Source organism: Bos indicus x Bos taurus, chromosome 6 (genome assembly GCF_003369695.1).
Source record: "Bos indicus x Bos taurus breed Angus x Brahman F1 hybrid chromosome 6, Bos_hybrid_MaternalHap_v2.0, whole genome shotgun sequence".
NCBI lineage: Eukaryota > Metazoa > Chordata > Mammalia > Artiodactyla > Bovidae > Bos > Bos indicus x Bos taurus.
This window is the reverse complement of record NC_040081.1, coordinates 102,922,287-102,949,611: the sequence shown is the minus strand read 5'-3', so window position 1 is coordinate 102,949,611 and position 27,325 is coordinate 102,922,287. Positions and strand designations below refer to the sequence as shown.

Here is a 27,325-nt window from a genome sequence, read left to right as displayed (position 1 = left end):
CCCAACTGTGAGAGGCATGAGATGTTCTAAACTGTCTAAATACAGATTCCTTTGAGCAGTTAAAAGATTGATCAGAAATTGTATTGGTGAAGGGTTTTTCACTTGTTGGGCCAATGTTTGCTACGTCTCCATATCCCTTACCTACTGTGTCCCTGGCAGTGTATTGATTGATATAATTGGTATAAGTAGTAGCTTTAATGTTTGTAACCTTGGACCCTTGAGTTAATTCTTTTTCTTATTATAGCCCACCACACCTTTGCCCTATAGGAATGCAACTTTATCTAATGCTTTTGGAGGGTGGCGCCTGACTAATCACCTTTAGAGAAAAATAAGTTTTCTGAACAAAGGGTCTTAAAATGTTAACAGGCCTCCAGGCCAGAAGATGATGCAAATCACCTAAACTTTTGCATATGGTAAGTTTGCAGGAAGAAAGCCTGGCTTACTGTATGACTTTACCCCTTCCCCCATTATCCTCTACGCATAACTTAAGGTATAAAAACTACTTTGGAAAATAAAGTGAGGGCCTTGTTCACCGACTTGGTCTCCCCATGTCGTTCTTTCTCTCACCTTCTGGCTGAATTATTCAGCCTCTTTTCTCCACTAAATTTTCTCACTGAGCTATCCTTATTCTATTACTCTTTATATCCTTAATTAACATTTAATTAAGCAATTGTTTCCTGATCCTCGCCAACGCTGTCCCCGCTTCGAATTCCCTGGATCCACCAGGGCTGGACCCTGGTAGGTGTCTAACACTTTTGAGACCTCCATGGGATTTTCCTGGCAACATGACTGGAAGCAGGATGCCATTCCCTTCTCCAGGGGATCTTCCTGACCGAGGGATCGAACCCGTGTCTCTGAGTCTCCAGTGTTTGCAGGCAAATTCTTTACCACTGAGCCACCAGGGAAGCAACTAAAGAGCCAACTTAAAAATTGTATTTAAATTTGCTTCATTTAAACTGAAATAGCCACCCACGGCTGGTGGTCACCTTATTTCTCGGCAGCTCCAGGGCCTGCAGGCATAGTTATGCCAGCATGCTTACTGCTGCTTCTAAGCTTCTGTTACCGCTCTGAGCCACAGTTTCCTCATCTTTAACCCAAAGTTGGTCCTCCGCAAGCTACGCTGGCCTAGAGCACTATCAACACCTCCACTCATTAGCTTGCCCTTAAAATACTAAAACCAGGTATTTGGGGTTCAAAACTGCTCTGTTCCCGGACTTCCCTGGTGGCCTAGTGGTTAAGAATCAGCCTTCCAATGCAAGGGATGCAGGTTCAATCCCTGGTTGGGGAACTAAGATCCCACCTGCAGAAGGACAGCTGAGCTGCAACTAGCAAGCTCACACACAACAGGAGATCTTGTACGATGCAGCTGGGACCTCACAAAGCCAAACAAATAATTAAAAAAAAAAAAGCTGCTGTTCCATATGAAAACCACCAGCCGCATCGTGGCTTTCAGGCATTTGGAGTTGGGGTTGGTCTGAAATGAGACGTGCTGAAAGGGTGATACACACGCTAGACTTTGAAGATTGTACAGAAAAAATAACGCCAAATATCCTGTTAGTGCTTTTATCTTGACTACATGTGGAGTGAATATTTTGGACACATTAGGTGAAATATCGGGTTGACCAACAAGTTCGTTTCGATTTTTCTGTCAAATCTTATGGAAAAAAAACTCTAACTTTTTTGGTCAACCCAGTAACATATATCATTAAAGAATTTTAAGACCAGAGCCACTTGCACTTTCCATGAAGGGTTCCTGTAAGAAGGGGGAGCCCTGTGGGTACAGAGGGTGGTGGATGCTGTCAGGGCTGTGCTGTTCCTGCTGATTTTCACCTGGCCACACCGTGTGACCCAGAGCTTCCGATCAACCTCATACGACTCCCAGAGCGTGGATGGGGTGGACCTTGTCTGAGTGGCAAACCTCCTTGGTGAATGTCCACAAGGATCAAAGAGTCTAGCCACTGTCTCCGTGTGACATGAGCTCCTGTCATTCTCTCTCATCTCTGTCCATCTGTCATTCTCTCTCTGTCCATCTCTCTCACCCTGATTTTGGGAAGGAAGACTCATCTGGGCGCCCTTCCTCACTCTTGACCTGCTAGTTGTTGGGGGCTGTGGGCCTCAATCATAAGGCCTGGGCAATGCCCTTCGATGCCTCCTTTGAGCCTCCTGGGGAAGGGCCATTGAGCAGGTCAGAGGGTAAGTAGTGTGTCCAAGTCTTAGAGCTGGAGGCGGACTTCCTGCCTCACTCCCCTGATGTCCAGCATGGGGCTGTCCCCCAGACCCTCTGGCCGGTGGAACAACATCTTCCTCCTTCCCAACCTGCAGCTGAGGCTCTCTGTGGGTCCCACAGTGGAGCCTGGGTGCATGCACCCACTGAGAGGCCCTGGATGGGGGAACCAGGATGAAGGGCCCAGAGAGAAGCAGAAAGAAGGCGGGGAGGACCCAGAAGCTGATGCAGCCCCAGCTCCATCACTGCCTTGATGTGAAACCCTGGGGAGAACTTGGAACTCTTCACAGACCTTTAAAATACATGGTCTCACGTGACCCACAGGAGGGATAATCACCTTAGCTACAAATGGAGAAAATGAGGCTCAGAACACCACTTACCTGGGGCCTGTGGCACACCAGGAATCAAACCTAAAACCAACCACCCATCTGGCGTCTGCCCACTGTCCAGCTCCCTTTTCAACCTGGCTGGCAGAGGGTCTCTGTCCTGGGCAAGAGCTCCACCAGTGAACCTGAACCTGCTGGACACGCCCCTTCCTCACACCCAGCGGAGATCCCGGGTGCTGGGCTGCGTACCTTTCTTCCTGGCCAGGGTGATGATGTCCGCCGCGCTCTTACTCATCACCTTGGTGATGTACACAGGGCAGTTGATCCGGCCCGCGATGGTGATGGCCCGGAACACAGCCTCGGCCTCCAGCTGCGGACACAGCGAACACACAGGTCATGAGGGGAGGGGTGGGGGCACCACCTACTCTGAGCACCCAGGGCTCTTCCTGATCAGCCTTCCTCGATTTTCCTTAATGAAGTGTGGTCAGAGGGAAATCTATCGCATCAAGGGAGGAAGACACTGTTGATTTTTAAAAAGGAAAAAAAAAGGCAATGTATTCGGCTAGACAGTTGGAAGGCAGAACTGTGTTATTTGCATGATTGGCAGTGCTCTGGATGCTCTGTCAGAAGATCACCTAAGCAGAACAGGCCATCAAAAGGTCCCCACGCTGCTCACACGCTTGGTGGTGGTGGTTCAGTTACTCAGTCATGTTTGATTCTCTGCGCCCCCATGCAGCACACCAGGCTTCCCGGTCCTTCACCATCTCCTGGAGCTTGCTCAAACTCATGTCCATTGAGTCATGATGCCATCCAATCATCTCTTCCTCTGTCGCCCTCTTCTCCTCCTGCCTTCAACCTTTCCCAGCATCAGGATCTTTTCCAATGGTTTGGGTCTTCTCATCAGGTGGCCAAAATATTGAAGCTTCAGCATCAGTCCTTCCAATGAATATTCAGGGTTGATTTCCTTTAGGACTGACTGGTTTGATCTCCTTGCTGGCCAAGAGTCTTCTCCAGCACCACGGTTCAAAAGCATCGATTCTTCAGTGTTCAGCCTTCTCTCTGGTCCAACTCACATGCCTGGAGGTGGTTATTTATAAAATTCCTGACATCAGGGAACACAGGGGTTCCCATACATTCCTTCCTTCATTTGTTCAACAACCATTTGAAACCACGTGCTATGAGGTTTGGTCTCTGTACACCCTAGACCAGTACTTCTTGAATAAAAGAACCAGTGATGTTTTTATTGTCTTATTTTTAATTTCCAATCTGTCGGAGGCCCACACATGGATGGCTGTGCTGCTCTTGGCTGGCAGGAAGCCCAAGCCACAGCCACGTGCCGGGAAAGCAGCCACACCCAGAAGAGTCCCCACGCTGCTCACATGCCTAGAGTTGGTGGCAACGTAACATGCTATAAAGGTTTATAAACACTGTCTCTGGTGTGTTCCTGGTCTCACCAGGGACTGGGAATCCAGCTCATGGGCATGGACCTCACGTCTGGAGCACTGGGCCAGTTCAGGGATCCTTGGGATAAGGAGTCTGTGTATTCATGTGTTGTGTCCCATGTTCCAAACAGGCCAGCCCAAAGCAGAGATCAGGGAAGACTGCTAGTGATCTGATGAGACATCAGAAAATGCTGGGTGCCCGTCCTGTCCGATGTTCAATCTGCTTGCCTTCCTTCTGTCCCTGCTAAACACACACACACACACACACGAGGTGCGCCCTATCACTCACTCCTGGGGGAATCTGTCAAGTCTTACAGTATAGCGGACAGGAGGCCTATGCAGAGGCAGTGATTTGGAACTCGCTGTGTCTGGGACATGGGGCTCCACATTCCTGTTGTCAAATACCCCGAGTCCTCGGTCGGGATTCTGAAGTGTCCTTGGGGCCTTGGTGGGAAGCTCCTGGGCCCTCGGAGAGGCAGAGCCTTTCCTAACTCTTCTGATGGATCTGCAGCCCCCAGAGCTCCCGAGACCCAGGGCAGACCCTGGAGAAGACCACACATGCCGAGATACTCATATGGGGAATGTGACGGGGGCGGGAGCTCTAGCCAGCTGTTCCAGCTGGAATAGCATTGGGGTAAGCTCTCAGCTATGTCAGAGTCACACCCAGCGGAGGCTCCATTACCTCTTCAGGTCTGCTCAGAGCATGGCCCTCAGGACCCGTGATGCCCATCTCTAAGATCCGCTTCTGTTCCTACAAGACAAGAACGAACGAGTCAGTGATGGCAGAATGCCAGAGCCAGGAAAGGCCAGTCCTCCAACCCATTAGACGGATGGGACAGCTGAGCCCAGGAGGAGGACTGGACTGTGTGGAGTCTAATGGCTGGAGACATCCACAGCTTCTTTGCCCCCTTCACTCCCAGTGCCCACCTTCCCCCTTTGCGATGTCCCCATCCACAGGGGCTCTATTCAACCCCACAGGACCAGTGAGAGGAAGCAAGGTTGTAAGAAATGAGTCTCAAAGACCACCCTCCACTCTTCCAACTTCTAAGTCTCTGCTGGCCAACAAGAGAAGGAAGCAGGTGGTGTGTGGGCGTGACATGGATGCGGAAACCACAGAATCCTCAACTGGGCATCCACTTCCAGAACTGAGCATGTGTGTGACTTTGGGCACACTGGTCACACTCTCGTGAGACTCAGTCTTCTCTTCTTTCCTTTTGTTAAAAATTGAAGTAGAGATGATCTACAAGGTTGTGTTAGCTTTAGGCGAGGAGTAAAGGGATTTATTGGAAAAATTAATCCTGAAGCTGAAACTCCAATACTTTAGCCATCTGATGGGAATAAATGACTCCTTAGAAAAGACCCTGATGCTGGGAAAGATTGAAGGTAGGAGGAGAAGGGGATGACAGAGGATGAGATGACTGGATGGCATCACCGACTTGATGGACCTAAATTTGAGCAAGCTCCGGGAGTTGGCGATGGACAGGGAGGCCTGGCATGCTGCAGTCCATGCGGTCGCAAACAGTCAGACACAACAGTGTGACTGACTGAACTGAAAGTAATTTTCAGTTCAGTTCAGTTGCTCAGTCATGTCTGACTCTTAGTGACCCCATGAACCGCAGCATGCCAGGCCTCCCTGTCCATCACCAACTCCCGGAGTCCACCCAAACCCATGTCCATTGAGTCAGTGATGCCATCCAACCATGTCATCCTCTGTCATCCCGTTCTCCTCCTGCTCCCAATCTTTCCCAGCATCAGGGTCTTTTCAAATGAGTCAGCTCTTTGCATCAGGTGCCCAAAGTATTGGAGTTTCAGCTTCAGCATCAGTCCTTGCAATGAACATCCAGGACTGATCTCCTTTAGGATGGACTGGTTGGACTGGTTGGATCTCCTTACAATCCAAGGGACTCTCAAGAGTCTTCTCCAACACCACAGTTCAAAAGCATCAATTCTTCTGCACTCAGTGTTCTTTATAGTCCAACTCTCACATCTATACATGACCACTGGAAAACCCATAGCCGAAAGTGATTTAGTTATACACAAAAGGAAAAAACTGAATGAACTTTTGGGCCAACCCAATATATTCCTTTTCAGATTCTTCCTCCTTATAGGTTACTATAAAATACTGAGTAGAGTTCCCTGTACTATACAGTAAGTAGGTCCTTGTAGGTTATCTGTTCCCTATATAATAGAATGTATATGTTAACCACAAACTCCTAATTTATCCCTCCCCCTCAACCTTCCCCTTTGGTAACCATACATGTCTTTTCTAATGTCTCTGCATCTGTTTCTGTTTTGTAAATAAGTTTATTTGCATCATTTTTAAATTTTAGATTCCACATATAAGCCGTTATCATATGATATTTGTCTTTGGCTTACTTCATTATTTCATTTAGTATAATCTCTAGGTCCACCCATGCTTGCTGCAAATAGCATTATTTCATCCACCTTCTCTAGTTCACACTGGAAATAACAGCGCCTGCACCTGGAGTTGCTATCATGCATCACCAAGGTGGCAGATGAGAAATGTCTGGGTGATGTATATACAATCTGCAGTGTATATATATGTGTGTGTGCATATAGTGTCTAGTGAGAGCTCTTGAGTCATCACCCAGTTCTCATTCCCTCTACTATAGCTTCATCTTTCTGGCACCTATCTTCTAACAAGAAAGCTCTACCTCAAGTTTATAAATGAAATGGTTCCCTGAGCTAATGGCCTAGATGCAAATCCATTGGCTCCAAGGCTTCAAGATGCCCCCTCCTTAGGAATACTTCAGTATCTAACAGTGATCTCTTCACATCGCCCAGATGTCAGCTGTGCTGCTGCTATTTTTAACTTCTCCAGTTTCTGTATCATCATTCTGGAACACGTTCCTATGAGAAGCCCCAGACCCTATCAACAATAAAAAAAAATCATAATTTTCAACTCTGCATTTATGGTTATTAAGCTTGAGTTTATTATAAGAACATAAATGGAAATGTTTTCAAGATCCAACAGCTGGGGTGGATTTAAGTACAGAACGAGATAATGTCAGCTATTGAAGATGATGTTTACAAGGCATTTTTTAAACTGTTTACAAAAAGATTTACGATACGGAGACATCCCTGTGAAAGACTGTTTAAACATCAGTTACTATTTCTGTTGGAAGGAAGGAAAGAGGAGAAAAAGGGAGGGAAGACAAAAGATGAAATAAGGGGGCGTGGTGGGAACGGATCACAAAAGGCTAGAGAAGGGTTTCTAGTTAACTATCATGGCTGAATACTCCCATTATTGTCACTCCATCATGAAACTCCACTAGAGTGATAGAAATGGTACCCAAGAACCGAAAGAATGCGGAGATGTCAAAAATGTTTTGGAACTGGGGAAGCAGGTGTACAAAAGGTAACATATTTACTGGAGCTGAGAAAACTCAATCTTAAATCAGTAGCAAGAGATTTCCCTGGTGGTCTAGTGGTTAAGACTCTGTACTTGCAATGCACAAGGACCAGGTTTGATCCCTGGCTGGGCTTTCTGCATAGCTGTTGGTAAAGCATCTACCTGCAATGCGGGAGACCTGGGTTCAATTCCTGGGTCGGGAAGCTCCCCTGGAGAAGGAAATGGCAACCCACTCCAGTATTCTTGCCTGGAGAATCCCATGGACAGAGGAGCCTGGCAGGCTACAGTTCATGGGATCTCAAGACTTACCACTATCTTTCTTTTCTTTCTGGAGAACTTCAATTCTAGATGTTGCATGGTGAGGCCAACACACACACACACACACACACACACACACACACACACACACACAATGGCAGCAAAGAAAGCAAAAAAGCCCCATTTAGGAACTGGGGCTCCAGAGGCTCCCCTGGTGGCTCAGAGGTTAAAAAAAAAAAATCTGCCTGGCAATGCAGAGACACGGGTTTGATGCGGGTTTGGGAAGATCCCACAGGCCATGGAGCAACTAAGACTGTGTACCACAACTCCTGAGCCTGCGCTCAGAGCCCAGGAGCCACAATTACTGAGCCCATGTGCTGCAACTACTGAAGCCTGTGCTCCGCAACGAGCTAAACCACCGCAGTGAGAAGCCTGCAAGTCACAGCTAGAAAGTAGCCCCCACTCGCCACAACTAGAGGAAGTCCATGCACAGCAACATGGATCCAGCACAGCCAAAAATAAATAAATAATTTTTTAAAGTACTGAGGTTCCAAACTCAACGTCTCGCACACGTTTGATGAGACGACAGGTTGGCGCACCCTGGAAAAGTGGGTAACAGTAACTACAAAAGCCAAATATATGTACCCAACCACCCAGGAGCGCTACTCCCAGGTATTTACCAACAGAAATGCGAACACATGTTTAACAACAGACTAAACAAGAATGTTCAAGAAAACTTTACATACAAGAGTCCCAAATTTAAAATGATCCAAATATCTATCAGGGGCTTCCCTGGTGGCTCAGGCAGTAAAGAATCTGCCTGCAATGCGGGAGACCCAGGTTCCATCCATGGGTTGGGAAGATCCCCTGGAGAAGGGAAAAGCAACCCAACTCCAGTATTCTGGCCTGGAGCATTCCATGGACATAGAAGTCCAGCGGGATATAGTCCATGGAGTCCCAAAGAGTCAGACACACTGAACAAACATAAATAGAAAAATAAATAAATAAATAAACTATCAACTGGAGAACAAATCGTGATCTATTCCTGCTGTGTAATTCTACACCATGATGAAAAAGAAAACACTGTGCTTCAGGAAGCCATAGGGATGAATCTCGCAGACCTAGGATTGAGCGAGGTCAAATGAGGTCTCTTTCTCCCTCACTTGGAAGGAAGCCGCCACCATGATGTAGCTGCCCATGTGTCAGGGAGCCAAGGGGGCCTCTGTCTAACACCCAGCAAAGAATAGAGGCCATCGGTCTGATAGCTTGTGAGGAACTAAATCTTAGCAACAACCCTCTGAGCAATGCTGGAAAGGAATTCTGTCCCACACCAGCCATGAGACAACTGCAGCCAGACCCAACAGCTTCACGGCAGCCTGTGAAAGATCCCAAGGTCAAAGACCCAGGAAGGCCACACCTGGACTCTCGACCCACAGGACCGTGACACAGAAGAAGTTTATTGTTTGAGAATGCTAAATCTGGGATGGCGGGGGATTGTTATGCAGCCACGAGAACTGAAACAAGTTTTGGTGTACAGAAGTAGAGTTTTACCATGAAAGTGAAAGTCGCTCAGTTGTGTCTGACTCATAGTGAACCCACAGGAGATGTGGGTTCGATCACTGGGTCAGAAAGATCCCCTGGAGGAAGAAATGGCAATCCACTCCAGTATTCTTGCCTGAAAAATCCCATGGACAGAGGAGCCTGGCAGGCTACAGTCCAATGGTTCCCTGAGAGTCGTGAGTGACTAAGCACACACATACACTACTTAGCGTGGCATTAATTACTTTCACTGGGTGCATCCAAATCTTCTATCTTGATTTGTGGCATCATGATTAACCCAGCCCTTCCCCCGCAGGAGATGACATGACTCTTCTTGATTTCCTCCTCTTCCTCCCCATCCAATCTATCATGAGTCTTGCAGAGTGCTCCTCCTCCACCGTACTCTTGCCCCTTCCACCCGCCTCTGTATCCTCTCTTCATTTCCTATGAGCAAATCCTAACCAGTCAACCTGACTTTATTCCATCCCCATCAAATTCTCCACCCTATGGCCAGAATGATCCAAATGAGTTCAAGTCTCGCTCTATCCAAAAATTTGCACGACCCCATCTGCTACATGTCCAACACTGAGCTTTGCATTCACAATATCACTGACCCTCAGATAAAGAACAGGAGCTTTCCTGGGGTAGAGCTCCCTGCCCCATGTCAGAGGGCCAGGAGACAGAGGAGGCTGGGCTAGAACTCTGCTCCTAGCCTGCGCTCTGTCCACTATCCCCGCTCCCAAAGCTCCCAAATCATTGGAGGACGGGCAACTCCAGTTTCCACGTCTGTTGCCTCTGGGGTCCCCTAGGTGTGCCAAATGCATTTTCTTTCGGATCTTCATTTATTGCACATGCAAACTCTCCATGGTTCACAGGGCAGTCATGTTACCCCTATTATACAGGTGAGAAAACTTCAATCCAAGAGGTACTATGGCCTGCCAAAGGCCACAATGCAGACAGTGCATGAGTGACTCACACCCAGGTCTGACATGCCATCCAGTTCTTGGCTTGACCCTTCACTGCCTAGTGACCTGGCTGATTAGTGCTTCCATCCCCTCTTCTCATAGCCTTTACAACAAGGAGAAGGAGACTGAGATAGAAAGGCTGGGAATTCAGACCACTCACCTGAGCTATCAAATCGCCATTTTCTGCGTGGACCAGGATCACAGCTCCCAGCCCCTTAAGGAAGGTGAAGGCTTCATAGAGCTAAGGAGAGATAAACGGGGGTTGGGGTCAGATAAAAATATCACAGCATGAGCATTTGCAAAGACTGGCCTTATTGCTCACACATACAGTCATCCACCTGCCGGGATGCTCCATCGACATCAATGGAACACGCTGTCCAACAAGTGAGCACGGGAAAAGATCTTCCCTTAGCCCTACACCCTCCAGATCCAAAAGCAGGAAATTAAGGTGGGTGGGGGGGTGGCAGTGGTGGGCATAACTGATAAAAGTCCCACCAAGGCATGATTATGCCCACAAGTACACCCACGTGGGCCTTTCACTTTCTTTGTGGCTTTGCTTCTTTAAAGTATGTAGTTGTTGATGGGCACAAGTGCAGCTGAGAAGTTTACTGAAATTGTATAATTAAACCCACTGAGCCTGTATTGCAACCACCAACAACCACAGGAAATGTGTACATCTTTACAAAAATTCCAACCCATGTCATCTTACAAATCACAGTGAAATAGGGGGGACCAAGTCCTTTAATAACTCTAATGCCCAGATCACATATATCCTGCCAAGCATCACCTGATTTAGCCAATCCAGGTCCTGCCCACACTGCCCACCACCCTCTTCCAACCCACAAAGGATTTGTAGTCAGACAGTTGTATCTGGTGAGGACAAAGCCACATGTTCCCTCCCTTTGCCAATATCAACTTTGTCCTCTTTGCATATAAGACCTCCTTCACCCAGGATGTGTGCTTTTAGGGGTAGACAACAGGTGGTGGAGGCATATGGAGTTATCGAGCACTTTTGAGGACCCATACCCTGAATCTGCTCAGCTCCATTTCTAACCAGGGCTTCAGTGAAACAGACATTCGAATGAAACAGATGAAAATGTCAACTATGCTAGAGAAACACACACTACTTTTTCCATGAAACTGAATGAACTTTTAGCCTTTAGGATGCCTTTGATGGTTGCATCAAAGGTTTCCAGGACATCCAGGGCTAAGTTATATCCTGTAACTCCAAGTGTCTATTTTGAAAGGGAACACATGGACGCTTCCTCCATTGCACATGAAACCCCATGGTGATCATGACAATCTGCTTATTAATACCCGAATGGCGCTTGCTGTGTGCCAGGCGCTGCCTAGAGCTTTACTTGTACGGAATCATTTAATCCTCGACAACCTCTCTTAGTGGTAAGTGCCATTAAGAGCCTAAAGCACAGAGAGGTTAGGAAATCTAGCCCCAGGCTACACAGCAAAGTTGGGGCTTCCTGTCAAGCAGTCTGGCTCCAGCATTCATTTCCTTTGCCACCACACTGCCCCACCTTTTTAACAAGCAGAAGGCAGAGCGATAATAACAAAATCAAACCAGGGGTCCTAGTAGTGAAAGAAGGCCCAGGGCCCAATAAATTGTAACCCGCTACATCTGTACTCCTCAGAACACTATCTTCCTTGACTCAACTCATCCACATAACAATTGTTTGAGGTTGACAGGGCCAGCGGTGATCATGCTGTATAGATGAGAAAACTGAGAAAGGACATGACTCGCACGTGGCTGGAGGAACAGCCAGGGCTCTGCTTCAAGTCAGAGACCTAAGGAAATGGTCCCCAAACTCGCTTGAGCCCCAGAATCAGCTGCAGAGCTTTCGGGACATACAGATTCCTGAAGTCTAGCCCTGAGCATCTCTGATGGAATCTAAGAGTCTGTGTTTTTAGTGAGGTCTTTACATGAGGCCAAGGATGAGCTGAGTTTGGGAATCACCATGCAGGGGGTCCCCACTCTATGCCACTCTAGCCGGAAAGGAATACAGGGTGATGACTGACAGCTCAGTGTCAGAACCAGGACTTGAACCCAGGGCCCTCCCTGGCCTGCTCTGACATCTCCCCTGCCCTGCGCTGCCTTCCTGACAAGGCAGGTCTATTCCTGCCCCGGGGAGGTGGAGGGTGTATGAGGACCTACCTGGCTATCAGACATTTGGTAGAGATCCTTGTAAGCCATGTAGACCTGGAAGGAATTGACTCCTGTTTCAAGATAAAAAGAGAGCAAAAAATGCATTTAAGAAAAAAAAGAACACGTCTTGCCGGTAAATCAATAAGCACAGCACAGAGTGGTAACAACCAAGATGGAAGGGTGCCATCAGAATTCACAGCAGGGGCATCTAAGCTAGCCTGGGGGTGGGGATAAGGGTCAAAGGGGGCCTCCAGGGAAGGCCACGTGTCAGCTGAGTCTGAAAGAGCAGGAAGAGGAAGGGGAAGAGGAAGAAGGGGACGGGGAGGATGAGGGGGAGGGGAGGGGGAAAGGGAGGGAAGAGGGAAAGGGAGGGGAGCTACCTGGGCTGAGAGGGAGGGGCGTGCACGGCACAGACAGAAGGAAGGATAAAAGGACATTAGATGTGCAGGTGCTACAAAGTGTCCTGTGTCAGAAGCAAAAAGATCATGTGCTTTTAAGAAAATTCCCTTAGGCTTTTTCATTCTGGTAAAATACACAAAACAAAATTCAGCATCGTAACCATTTTAAAGTGTACATTTCAGTGGCGTTTAGCGCATTCACGATGTTGTACAGCCATCACTATTGTCTAGTAAAACACGTGCTTTTAAAGCAAGGGAATGACACGATCGGACTTTTTTGTCCCAGAAGGACTCTTCTGGAAGGATGGGTGTGCAGAACAGCAGAGAGACATGGAAGCGAGTTGGAAGATGCTGAAGGCCAAAGGGACAGGTGAGGTGAGGCTCTGAACCAGGGTAGGAGCTGTGGGGATGGAGAGGGAGTGAGAATGTGAAAAGCTGAAATGACAGGATTTACTGTGCAGTCAGAGGTGGGGGAGCAGGGCATGTGGGGAGAGGACTGCTCCTAGTGCCATCAAGGGGCCCGAGAACAAGGGACCATTATTTCACCTTCCACACCCACAGCATGTACTGAAAAGAGCCAACTCACTGGAAAAGACCCTGATGCTGGGAAAGACTGAGGGCAGGAGAAGTGGGTGAGAGAGGATGAGATGGCTGGATGACTTCACTGACTCAATGGACATGAGTTTGAGCAAGCCCCGGGAGATAGTGAAGGACAGGGAAGCCTGGTATGCTGGAGTTCGTGGGATGGCAGAGGGTTGGACACAACTTAGCAACCGAACAACAATGAACAGGTAAAACCACAGTGAAAGGTAAATTCATAGCCTTAGATGCTTTGTTATTTTTGGAAAGAGAGGAGAAACATATCGATTGAGTAAACTTCTACGATCAGTTCAGTTCAGTCACTCAGTCTGGAAATTCACCAGAAATTAGAAGTAAACAATACAAATATAAAAGCAGAAATAATGAATTGGCAGAATTGATAAATATGCCTTAGAACTGGTTCTGGTGAGTGGGTGGATGGGGGTAAAGCTGTCTCAGATTCGCTTTTGTCCAAATCATGATAGAGTTGACTCATTTTAAATGGAAAATTTCTATAAGTTAAGTCTTAAAAATTCAAAATAAAAAGCAAACAACCAACATGGTGAACATATCTGCAACAAACTAAACAAAAGTTTCTTTTTTCAAAACCTCTTATTTGAAGAATATCGCCAGGAGTTGCTTCTGGGCAGAGGAGGGAGTTGTGACTACAGTAGGGGCCCATGAGAAGTTCATCACGGAGGTCTTTGTTTGGGGCAAAGTTCTATTTCTCACCTGGAAAGGGGAATCTTGTAATTCATAAAGTCACATTTTTTCTTCTGTGGTTTTCTGCATGCTTCATTTTACAGTTTAAAAAGATTAAAATAAAAGCAATAAAGCAAAAAAAGGCACTCAGAATTTTTAGACAACTTTTTTTAGTTGGCTAACAAATAAAGATAAACACTATTTGGTCTTATGTGTAATCAAAGTAATTCAGATGGAAACCTCAGTACTGTACACTTTAGAATATGCTGCTCAACGCTAGTGAATAAGCATCAAAATGATGCTCTTTCCTAACAAGTGACAGGAAGATTGGCACAACCAACTTGCACCTGCTTGGAAAACCAATCCGTATCAAGAGTTGTGCTTCAGTATCTTTGGCCCGGTAATTCTACTACTAGCGGTAAAACTTTGGGAAATACAGTCAGCCCTGTTACTCAACAACCTCCCAAATTCATAATCTCCATCATCACAGTCCTCCTCCAAGGAGGCTGCAAGGAGCACCAAGGCTAAAGGATGACACTGAACACCTACTGAGCCATCAATCCATCCATAACACCCTCCAGTTCTCAGAACTGTCTTACATTTTTTAGCAAATACCCTCCCCGTATCCAACCAGTAACCTTGGAAGCAGCCATGTTCATGCCACATGGCCACAGATCACAGATGGCCGGTCCAGGGCTGGGCATCTAACAGATGCTGAGCTGAGCCAGGAGGAGGGACTGAGTCCAAGTGACAACAAAGGACATCTGACTGGTCTTTGGAACAGATGTCCACCCAGACAAAGTGTGGGCTGTTGTATTCCACTGCAGGGACTACGGAAATAGAGAATGCAGGTCAAGGGTAGGAGGAGGGCAGGGCTGGCTCAGAGAGAAAGGCAGGGATGAGCACAGGAAGACTTCCTGGCATGGCACGGATGTATTCATGGATCCCTGAATACACGTCTCTATCACTAAAGGAAAGCTGCTTTGTTTAGCTTAAGCCAAGCTCTGGAGTGAGTCTCTTGCTTGTAATCAAACATAGGGAAGCTGACATTTATATCAGTAAAGAAAAACTGGATTCATAAACAATAAATAGGTTTATTGGCTGCAAGACAGATTTTTACATGACAATGTGCATTAAGAATATTCAAGAAGAGAATAAATGGGGAGCATTTCTGAAACTTATGAGAGCCCAGAAGCCCTTTCTCAGGGAATATTCATTGTCTGACTCATCAAATATTCACTGAGTATGGACTATGGGCCAGTACCATTCTAGAAGCTAGAGATACAGCTATGAAGGAGGCAGGAAGGATTCCTATCTATATTCTAGTGGAAATAAGCTGTGAACAAACAAATAAATGAGATAATTTCATGTAAAAGCAGGAGGCAGGAAGAAGTTAAACAGGCTGGTAAATAGTTTAAAGATTCACAAAACTTTTACAACAACCTTTCTCAAGAGGTAGAATCTATTTTCTCATTTCTTGAATGTGGGCTGTCTTGAGACTGACTCTGAACCGCAGAATGAAGCAGAAGTGTGAGTGGACACATTCCAAGCCTGGACTCAGAGGGCTTGCAGCTCCATCAGCCTCACGGAGACAGCACGGGAAGAAGCCTGTGAGAGCTGCTGGGGAAGGGAGGGTGCAGAGAGCCATCCCAGGCAGCCCCCACCTCCCAGCTGGGGCCTCCAGCATAAGTAAGCCACATGTGGGCAGCAGAACCACCCAGCTGAGCCCAGACCAAAGTGCCTTTCCACAGAGTTGTGCACAAATAATAAACGTTGCTTTTTATTTGTTGTAGTAAAATACACCTCACCTAAAATTTACCACCTGCACCATTTTAAGTGGTTTACGTACATGCACACTTCTGTGCTTCTATTTCAAAACCTTTCATTTTGGCAAAACTGAAACTCTATCCCCATTAAACACTTCTGCTTCACTGACTATGCTAAAGCCTTTGACTGTGTGGATCACAACAAACTGTGAAAAATTCCTAAAGAGATGGGAATATCACACCACCTTACTTGCCTTCGGAGAAATCTGTATGCAGGTCAAGAAGCAACAGTTAGATGGAACAACAGACTTGTTCCAAATTGGGAAAGGAGTATGACAAGGCCGTAGAGTGTCACCCTGCTTATCTAACTTATATGCAGAGTACATTATGTGAAATGCCAGGCTGGATGAAGCACAAGTTGGAATCAAGGTTGCTGGGAGAAGTATCAATAACCTCAGATATGCAGATGACACCACCCTTATGACAGAAATCAAAGAAGAATTAAAGAGCCTCTTGATGAAGGTGAAAGAAGAGAGTGAAAAAGCTGGCTTAAAACTCAACATTCAAAAAACTAAGATGATGGCATGCAGTCCCATCACTTCATGGCAAATAGATAGGGAAACAATGGAAACAGTGACAGGCTTTACTTTCTTGGGCTTCAAGATCAATACGGATGGTGACTGCAGCCATGAGATTAAAAGACTTCCTGGAAGAAAAGCCATGACAAACCTCGACAACATATTAAAAAGTAGAGACACTGCTTTGCCAACAAAGGTCCATCTAGTCAAAGCTATGGTTCTTCCAGTAGTCATGTATGGATGTGAGAGTTGGAACGTAAAAAAGGCTGAGCACCAAAGAATTGATTTGTTTTGAATTGTGGTGTTAGAGAAGACTCTTGAGAGTCCCCTGGACAGCAAGGAGATCAACCAGTCAATCCTAAAAGAAATCAACCCTGAATATTCTTTGGAAGGACTGATGCTGAAGCTGAAGCTCCAATACTTTGGTCACCTGATGTGAAGAGTCGACTCATTGGAAAAGCCCCTGATGCTAGAAAAGACAGAAAGCAGGAGAAGGGGATGATAGAGGGTGAGATGGTTGGATGGCATAACCGACTCAATGGACATGAGTTTGAGCAAACGCCAGGAGATGGTGAAGGACAGGGAAGCCTGGCATGCTGCAGTCCATAGTGCAGCAAAGAGCCAGACATGACTGAGTGACTGAACAACAACAAATTAGACACTGACTCCACGTTCCCCTTCCCCCCAGGCCCTGGCAACCACCTGTGTATACTCTCTATGAGCTGGATGACAACAGGCCCCTCACACGAGCACAGTCATACAGCACTGGCCTTCTTGTGACTGGCTTATCATGTCCTCAAGGCTCACCCATGTCATAACAGGTGTCAGAATTCCCTTTCTTTTCAAAGCTGAATGACACTCCATTTTACGGATAGACAACATTCTGTTTATCTGATGGACATTTAAGTGGCTTCCTTTTTTGAATGGAGAATTAACACCAAGCTCAGACCAGGGGTCTCACCCTGGTACCAGAGCTCTGGTGCTGAGATCACTAGGTGAGCCTCAGAGAGGTCAGCTTGGTGACATGCACAGTATCCGATAGCCAAGAAGTATGAGGGCAGGATTCAGATCCAGGCAGCCCAACTTCTGGGATCTTTTTACATCCTGGACTGTGATTCTGTATAAAAAAAGAGTGACTCACAGCAACTTCAATGAAGGGATAAAACTATCTGGATATAGAAGTTCAGACTTATAAGACCCAAACTGGTAAACAGGCAAGGAACACCATCAGATATTCACATAAAGGAAAAGCGTGCACAAAATGTTTAACGTAATTAGCAGTTGAAGCATTGTAATGTTCAACAGCAGACTGACTTTTATTCATCAAATTAGCAAGGATTTCATAGAAGCAACAAGACCCAATGGTGCAAACATGCAGGGAGTGATGGACATAGCGCAGTGGGCACACAAGTGGGTGCATTTTTGTGGAAAGCAATTTGGAAATAAGTGTTAGACTTTTGAAAAAAGTTAAAACTTTGACCCTGTAATGCCATTTCTGAAAATCTAAGGAAATAATTAGAGATGCAAACAAATGTTTATACACAAAGATGTTCACCAAACACAATTTACAGTAAAGCAAACGGAAAGCCTAAGTGCCCAATAAAAAGGAAATAGCTGAGCAAATGAGCCATTACATTGTATGTTACGAGCCATAAAAAGTTATTAATGAAGAGTAATGATTATTCATAAAATGTTAAGTGAAAAAAGAAGAATTCCAAGTAACTGCTACTGTATAACTATATAAGGAGAAAACTGTCTAAATAGGGAATGGAAAGCAATAATCTTTAACATTGATAGTAAGTGGTGATTTGGGGGTAGGACCAGAGGGGGATCTTTTTTTTTCCTTCTCTTGATTTTCTTTATTCATATTGTGGTGATGATACTTTTATAAGAAAACACAGCACATATATTTTAAAAATTGAAAGTACCCCCCTTTCTCTCCTTGAAGCATCTCATTTATTTGAGGCTGTCTCTTCAGAGAGCCTCAAAATTGCCCCCTTTCTGGAGGGACCACTCATATCTTCTTCACTCTGTTCTCTTCTCTGCTTCTGTGGGTCTTCAGTTCAGTTTATCTTCATTTGGTGTAACACACACTGTAAGGTACCCACACTGTGAAGGGACAGCCTGTGTGAGCCCACACAGAGGAGGGCCAGGATGGACATAGAGATGCACAGACATGATCCCCTCTGATCATAAGCTCAGAGTTTAACAGAAGAGCCAGACAGACAACAAGGGTCTTCAATCCAAAAAACAAAGCAAAAGCAATGGAAAAGGTGTGCCAAACAGGCCCCAGTAACCTGCTATGGATATTCAAAGGATAAAGCAATTCTGATCAGGGAAATCAGAGGAGGTGATAGTTGAGCTGGGTACCAGAGAGAAGAATGGGCATCCCTGGATGCAGGTGTAGGGATACCAAGAACAAAGACCCAGCAGTGTAGCAGGTTTCAGGGGGTGGCATTCAGGATAATAAACACCCAGATGAGTGTAGTGGGGAGAGAGAAAAGTGAGGCTAGGTCAGTGGGGGCCTTGTGTGCAAGGCTCAGGAAATCAGGCTTTTTTCTATGAACAGAGGGATTCTCCAAAGGATCTGAAGGAGAAGAAGACAGACTCTTTAAGGAGGGTCCAATATTTCCACTGTTCATGTGGCAGGGCAGAGCTCACAGTTGGGCTCAGAACAGATGCAGTTAAAGAGATTCTTAACTCCACAAACCAGATCCATCGAAGATACAATGATTCCAGAACTGTGCCCCGCTTCTGGGGCTGTAACTGACCTTTGTCCTGCACCAGGACCTCGAGCTCCTCCCGAACGCCATCGTACCAGCTGGTGATGTCCACATGGAGGGAGTAGTCGCAGCAGGATTTGGTGTCTGCTGCTTCATGCCATTTCTCAAAGGAGGTCAGCAGGCTGGACCCAGGTTCAGGAACAACATGGTCAACTAGGACAGAAAAATATGTGTCACATCCCAAGATGCTCAGGACCCAAGTTGTTCCAATGGTAGCCTCTTCCCTGCCATCACCTCCAAACAGCATAACTACTGTGACCATCCCTTATCCCCCCATCACCATGATCATCACCACCACTTACACCATCCAGACCAACATCCTCAGCATCACCATCCCCTTCATCACTCTCACCATCGTCAACATCAATATTGTTATTGTCATCACCATCATTATCAAAATCATCAGCAGTGAAACGGTCACCACCATCTCAGTCTTCATCGCCACCACCACTGTTACTGTAGTCTCATCTTCCTCCTCCTCATCACCATCGTTATCATGACTGCTTATTGAATGCTTACGATGTGTCACATACTGCCACAAAGGCTTTACCTAAATTATCTAATAAAATCCTCACAACTACCCTGTGAAGTGAGTATAAATACCCCCACTTGGCAGATGAGGAAACTGAGGCTTAAAGAAGGTGAAAAACGTCCAAGGTCACACAACTAGTAAGGAGTACAGAGAAGATTCCCAGAGTCCAGTCAGCGATAAAGACTGGACCGTCTCCTGTGACTCCATGCTACCTTCTTGGGCATAGAATGCAAAGGTGAAAAGGACTTAAAAGAATATGAACTTCACCATCCCTTTTTCTTTTTCTTTTTTTCTTTTTTTATTTTATTTTATTTTATTTTTTTTAATTTTATTTTATTTTTAAACTTTACATAATTGTATTAGTTTTGCCAAATATCAAAATGAATCCACCACAGGTATACATGTGTTCCCCATCCTGAACCCTCCTCCCTCCTCCCTCCCCATACCATCCCTCTGGGTCGTCCCAGTGCACTAGCCCCAAGCATCCAGTATCGTGCATCGAACCTGGACTGGCAACTCGTTTCTTACATGATATTTTACATGTTACAATGTCATTCTCCCAAATCTTCCCACCCTCTCCCTCTCCCACAGAGTCCATAAGACTATTCTATACATCAGTGTCTCTTTTGCTGTCTCGTACACGGGGTTATTGTTACCATCTTTCTGAATTCCATATATATGCGTTAGAATACTGTATTTATGTTTTTCCTTCTGGCTTACTTCACTCTGTATAATAGGCTCCAGTTTCATCCACCTCATTAGAACTGATTCAAATGTATTCTTTTTAATGGCTGAGTAATACTCCATTGTGTATATGTACCACTGCTTTCTTATCCATTCATCTGCTGATGGACATCTGGGTTGCTTCCATGTCCTGGCTATTATAAAGAGTGCTGCGATGAACATTGGGGTACACGTGTCTCTTTCCCTTCTGGTTTCCTCAGTGTGTATGCCCAGCAGTGGGGTTGCTGGATCATAAGGCAGTTCTATTTCCAGTTTTTTAAGGAATCTCCACACTGTTCTCCATAGTGGCTGTACTAGTTTGCATTCCCACCAACAGTGTAAGAGGGTTCCCTTTTCTCCACACCCTCTCCAGCATTTATTATTTGTAGACTTTTGGATCGCAGCCATTCTGACTGGTGTGAAATGGTACCTCATAGTGGTTTTGATTTGCATTTCTCTGATAATGAGTGATGTTGAGCATCTTTTCATGTGTTTGTTAGCCATCTGTATGTCTTTTTTGGAGAAATGTCTATTTAGTTCTTTGGCCCATTTTTTGATTGGGTCGTTTATTTTTCTGGAGTTGAGCTGTAGGAGTTGCTTGTATATTTTTGAGATTAGTTGTTTGTCGGTTGCTTCATTTGCTATTATTTTCTCCCATTCTGAAGGCTGTCTTTTCACCTTGCTAATAGTTTCCTTTGATGTGCAGAAGCTTTTAAGGTTAATTAGGTCCCATTTGTTTATTTTTGTTTTTCAAATAAAGTCGTAGGTGTAAAGCATATCAATGGGGAGACATCTGTCTTTCAAACCACACTGGGCTTTGCACATCCCTCTGTTCCCGCCCTGTTTCTAACATCCACCCTTCACAGCCATAAAGAGCAGTATCTGCTACCCAACCCCTCTCACTCCTCCACACACATAGAGCATCAAATTAGCCTTTGCTAATTTGACTTTCCAGTCCTTACTCTACTTGACCTCTCAGGATATGGCAAATCACTCTCTCCTCCTTTAAACTTACTCCTCCATGGTTTCCATGGCAACGTGATTTTCAAAGTTTGGAAACATTATGCTATGCATCATTATCCCAGCAGCAATACTGACACAACCACTTTCCAGCTGTGAAAATTTCAGCAGCTTCTCTCTCTGAGCCTCTGCTTTCCCAATGGTCATAACAACACCTGCCTCACTGGTTCTAAAACTTTAGCCTTCTGCACACCAGGTACCCAGAGCAAAGAGCCTGATGTTGCTTACAATGCTGGGGATTTGAAAGAGAAGTAGCAGCCTATGGCCTAAAGCAGGGGTACGACTCACTGATCATTGTGGTCCCACCCGCCAGCGCTGCTTTGGTCCCTTGGAAGAAGTCATCAGCAGCCGTCATCCCCTGGGAGGGCTTCTGCAGGTAGGTGTTGACATCAATACCTCCAGGAATAACCATCCGCCCATTGGCCTCAATGGTCTTCACTCCACCGGGAACAATTAAGTTCTCTCCTATTTGCCTGGAAACAGACAACAAAGACAGATTTTGGTTCTTAGAAAAAATGGCTGCCAACTGTGCAGTTTCTGGGGCAGGTCCCACCCAGGGCACCAGGTGGACAGAGAAAACTCAGGCAGGGTCCCTGCCCTCCAGGGGCTCACAGCCTAATGAGGAGAGACATATAAGTAGATGTTTATTACAACCCAGTTCACACTGGGGGTTGGGGAGCACATCATCAGCCCTGGTGATCTGGGAGGGCTTCCAGGGGGAGGCAGGGGCAGAGCTGAACCCAAGAGCAGTGAGACCAGCATTGGCCTTAAATGGGAAAGCGTTCTCTGAACAGCTTGTCACTCAAGAACACTTCATAGTTTCTTGGCAACTGCCTTGGGGACAGAGATGAGCAATGGCAGGGAGGCAGAGTGACAAGACCCCTTAGCTCTGCAAGTCCTCAAAGGCAAGGCTATGGAGTGAACTCTGACATTCCCAAATCCGTATGTTTAAGTCCTAACCCCTAGCCCCTCAGAATAAGACTATACTTGCAGAGACGGCCTCTAAAGAGGTCATTAAGTTAAAACGAGGTCACTAGGGTGGGCTCTGACCCAATATAACTGGTATTCTTATGAGCAAAGAAGATTAGGACACAGACATGTACAGGGAAGACCACACGGAAACACGGAGAAGACGGGCATCCCAAGCCTCGGAAGAAACCAACCTACCCACACCCTGATCTCAGACAGTCAGCCTCCAGAACTGGAAGAAACAAGTATCTGACGTTTAAACCTCCCCATGTGTGCACTCTTACGTCAGCCCCGGCAAACTGATACAGACACGCAATCCTCATAGAAAACAGTTGTGAGCACTGGCCTCAGGAAAGCTGCTTAACCATCAGGCATTAGCACCATAAAACCTACCATGAGGGAGTCACACCAAGGGTGGCAGGGCTTTTCTAGATAGACTGACCAGCCCTTCCATTCCCCATGTGCTTGCTGCCTGCAAATGTCCTCGAGAAGTGGGGCAAATTCCAAAAGTTGGGGAAGGAGGAAGAAGAGCCTAAGAATCTCAAAGACTTGCCCCTGCGGCATCTATCGGCTGTGTCTTGTATGTTGGAACCAGAGTCTGGAGATGTATCTAGGGGCCAGTGGAGGGATGGGGTTGGGGGTGGGTGGAAAAAGACCAGGACAGACTCAACAGCCTCCATGGCCAGCGCCCGCCAGAGACCACAAGCAATGGTTATTTAAAACAGAAATCCAGGGGCTTCCCTGGTGACTCAGTGGTAAAGAACCCGCCTGCCAATGCAGGAGTTTGATCCCTGATCCAGGAAGATCCCACATGCCACGGAGCAGCTAAGCCATGCAGCACAGCTACTGGGCCTGTGCCCTCGTGCCCAGGGGCCCAACTACTGAGCCCTCGTGCCGCAAGTACCAAAACCTAGCACCCTAGGGCCCATGCTCCACAAAAGAAGCCACCGCAGTGAGAAGTCCACACAATGAAACCAAAAGTAGCCCTTGCTCGCCACAACTAGAGAAAAGCCTAGGTAGCAATGAAGACCCAGCACAGTCAAAAGTACATAAATAAATAAAAATTTTTTAAAAAGAAATCCAGTTGTGCTGAACGGTTGGGATTTGGCCCCAACATTAGTTTCTCTAAGTTATCTAAAAACATCAGTAATGAAGATGCAGGAAAATGTTGCTTCGGTGACCACAAACGTCAGGCGCCAGAGTCCACACACAGGAATAGAAGCAGAAGCTCCTTGATCTTCTGGACTCCTGGGCTTGGGGCACAGAGGTAACCGGGCTGTATGTGGGGGGGTCTTCCAAAAGAAGTGGAGCATCACACAGTTTGCCCTGAAAATGGAAACGGTTCTAGTCCAAGCACAGTGCCAAGGCCACGGTGAGCCCCCAGGAAATGTCAGCATTTCTGCCAATTTCACCAGCACAACAACTGCAGCTGCTGCTGCTTCTAGTTGCCAACCCTCTTCCCTCTAGAATTCCCATCATCATGTAGAGAATCCTGCTGGGTCCAATCTCCCCACTGCCCATCTCCAAGATCATGGACGATGCCAGGAGCTGAAGGGAAGGGGGTTCAGGGAAGTCACCCCCAAGCCTTATAACAAGAGCCGTGAACTGCTATTGTGCACTGACCACGGAAGACTTTTCTAAGCCCTTTATGGAAGGTCTCATTCACGTTCACACTAGCTGTTAAAGACGACAGGGTGATGTTCAGAATGTGTACCACTCACAAAGGAACAGGCACAGCCCAATTAGAACAAACATGCACACAGACACCTCGGCACAGCCTTCCAGTGGGAACCAGTGGAGTCACACCCGAGCCTGAGCCTGGTCTGTGTGACTTGGCTGCCACACCGCAGCGTCAACAAGGCCTACCCTTCAGGGCCATTCTAACCAGGCAGATCATCGCCTTTTTACAAACCCTCTCTCATCTCTTGCCAACAACTTGTGAGGGAGGAAGTGTTCACATTTTACAAAAGAGGAAAATGGAACTCAGAGAGGGGTGGTAACTTGTCCAAGGCCACCCAGCGAGCCAGTGTTGGGTCTGGATTCAAGCTCGGTCTCCCCCAGTCTACTATCATACTCTGCCTGCCAAGCTCAGATGCCTTCCTTCTTCCCTTCCACAGAAGCAGCAGGTTCTCTCCAAACTGGGATTAAAACTAAACGGGACACCCAGTGAGCCCCCACGAATTAGGAGGAGGACTCCCTGAATGGTTCTCAGTGACAATGTGGATGGAAGGAAAGAAAAGAAAGGAAGGAACTGGGAGAAGCAGGCACCGGTCCCCAGCCAGCACCACCCTCACCACCATTCAGAAAAAAAGTCCTCAGCCATCAGCATCTGATTCTCCAATGCTCAGCAAATTGGATGGAGCCCTCGATGAATCATAACAAATGCTGCACAAACATAGCTGAATGGCTTTTAGTAAAACTTGGTGAATGGCCGCAAGATGAAAGGATTCTTGGGGTTTAATCAGAATGAAGAGGAATAACAGCCTCCTTGTGCCAGGCAGTTCCTTGGGCTCTCCTCACTTCCACACCTCCTTCTCAGCCAGCAGGGACCTGGGCCCCACGAGACCATCCGAGACTCTGTAAGGTGTTCAAACATGGTCATTTGCTCTGCTTAGTAAGGCAGGAAAGGCACCTCCAGTGCTTAGAAATTTTACAGCAACAGGGTTAAAAGTAAAAGGCATCTCCCAGGAAGAGCTGATGAATCTTGAATTTACAGACACTGCTTATTTCCTGAATACCCTGGGTGACCTCACACAAACAGCAAGCACTTAATAACTGCAGCCCAACCTCTGAGCATGGGCTCACATCCTGGACTGCAATCTTCCAACCCCCAACTGCACATGGCGGGTGGGAATAGTGGTTCCGTGTCACTATGTCCTTCACGCTCAGGACCCCAGAGGCCTCACATAAGTGGGGAGCTCAATGCGGAGCGGTTGTGCCTCATCTAAACCGCAGTGACTCAGAAACCTCACTTTACCATGCGTCTCACCACACTCCACCCCACCCCGCCATCCCTTTCTGGTTCCAGGCTATACCGTGGCTGAGACTGAGGTCCTCACCTTCTGATGTCTAGGTTTGTATGTTACATTTATCAACATACTGGGGTCCCATCCATCCCTGGCACAGTGCTAGGCCCTATGGGATGGCAGGTAGTAAGACAAGATCTCTCATCAGTGGCAAGGGCATTGGTGGAGGTGGTGAGGGGGAGGTGGGCACATTCAGCAGAGGAACAGTCTGGGTTCTGGAAGGCTTCCTGGAGGAGGAGCCACACGAGCTGGGCCGGTAGGACAAACAGGAGCTGGGAGGCAGGGGCATGACATGAGGATGGGGGAGGGGCAAGGCATTTCAGATGGAGGATTTATGGATGCAAGTCTCGCAGGGGAGAACTGCTTGGCAAGTTCTGCAAAGGCCATTTTTAGTGCAGAGGGAACTGGGGGACGGGGAGGGAATAAACTGGAAGAGGTGAGGCCTGAGCTGGACCGGAAATGGTCAGATCCATTCAGGATAAATTGCTGGGGGGTCAGGCAGAGGGAGGCCGGGAGGGGCTCAACGCTGCCCTGAGTACCTACTCCTCACAGATGGTCCCTTAACATGCAAGGCAATCCACAGCCTCCTCCTCCTCATCCCTCCTCTTCCTCTGCCCCTTCCTCCCTCTCTTCTCCTCCCCACCATCATCTTCATCGTCAGAGGATACACGCCCAGGACGGACCCACCAACAAACATTCATTCCTATTTGAACTTAACCTTGCTCACACCCCCTCTGCCTTCTTTCCAGGGCCAGCTGCCCACGTTGGATCTGAGACGATCTCCAACTCTGCTCTTCCCAACTCCAGAGGAAAAGCCGAGCAGCAGAGTAAAAGGCGGAAATCACGTAAAAGCCACTGTCTGGTATTAGGGGCTGAACAGTGTCCCCTGAAACCCATATTGAAGCCCTAACCCTCAGTAACTCCGAATGTGACCATGTTTGGAGACAAGGTCTTTAAAGGGGTAATTAGGTTAAAATGAGGCTATTAGGGCGGATCCTAATGCAATAGGGCTGTTGTTCTTTTAAGAAAGAGGAGGACAAACCAGAGGCACACACAGAGGAAAGGCCACGGCAAGGAGTTGGCCATCTGTGGGGGGTGGGTGTGGGGGAGGAAGGCTCCAGAGGGAGGGGACATACCTACACCTATAGCCAATTCACACTGTTGTACAGCAGAAAGCAATACAACATTGTAAAGCAATTACCCTCCAATTAAAAATAAATTAAAAAAAAGAAGATGGCTGTCAGCAAGCTAGGGAGAGAGGCCTCAGGAGAAACCATCCTGTTGGCACTTCAACCCTCAACCCAGGACTTCAGCCTCCAGAACTATGAGAAGAAATTTCTGTTGTGTAGGTCTCCCCATCAGGGGTATTGTGCTCTGGGAGCCCACCCAGACTCACACCTCTGGGATGTCCTACACGGCTGAAGAGGCAGCCAGCCAGGAGAAGGCACAGGAGAACTCCAGAGTCCCAAAGCATGTCTTCCCTAAACCAGACAAGAACCCTGCCTGGAGGCCAACATGCCTCCTTCTCTCCTGGCCCCCTCTACCCAATTCCAGAAACTACAGGCATGTAGGGGGAAAAAGAAGCTATGAATCTAGTCAGGTGTGCTAGGTTGGAATTAGGCTCTTGCCCCTAACTCATTCTGCAACATGGAGCAGCCACTTGCCCCCAGGGGCCCACCACCCGCCAAGAACAGAATGGCTGGTGTGTGTGCCTCACAGCCTCTGTGGGCCTCACGGCCTGTGTGAGCACCATGGCAGGGAGCCTGCGTCATCATGGGGCACTCAGCAAACACCATCCCCTTCTCCACCCATGGTTTGCGCCTCTCCACACGTCTCCATCCGTGGGAGTCACAAGAGCCAGCACAGTTACTCTGGGGCAGAGTAACTTCTGCTTCCAGAAAGCCTTCTACTTCCTCTAAGGGCTGGGCAGCTTAGGGAGATGGGCTTCTTTAAAAGGTGTGTTT

The 27,325-nt window shown here is 47.1% G+C and overlaps 1 protein-coding gene across 2 annotated transcripts in view; it reads right to left on the bottom strand.

Annotated features, from left to right (window-relative positions):
• CRMP1 (collapsin response mediator protein 1) overlaps positions 1-27,325 on the bottom strand; it is a 67,422-nt gene that overhangs the window by 15,871 nt on the left and 24,226 nt on the right. For both annotated transcript variants that reach the window (XM_027545013.1, XM_027545014.1), the window contains exons 3-8: positions 21,655-21,839; positions 19,080-19,244; positions 12,295-12,356; positions 10,288-10,368; positions 4,675-4,743; positions 2,800-2,920 (exon numbers count right to left, since the gene is read on the bottom strand). In XM_027545013.1, the coding sequence (XP_027400814.1) occupies positions 2,800-2,920; positions 4,675-4,743; positions 10,288-10,368; positions 12,295-12,356; positions 19,080-19,244; positions 21,655-21,839 (683 nt within the window). The remainder of the gene's footprint in view (positions 1-2,799; positions 2,921-4,674; positions 4,744-10,287; positions 10,369-12,294; positions 12,357-19,079; positions 19,245-21,654; positions 21,840-27,325) is intronic.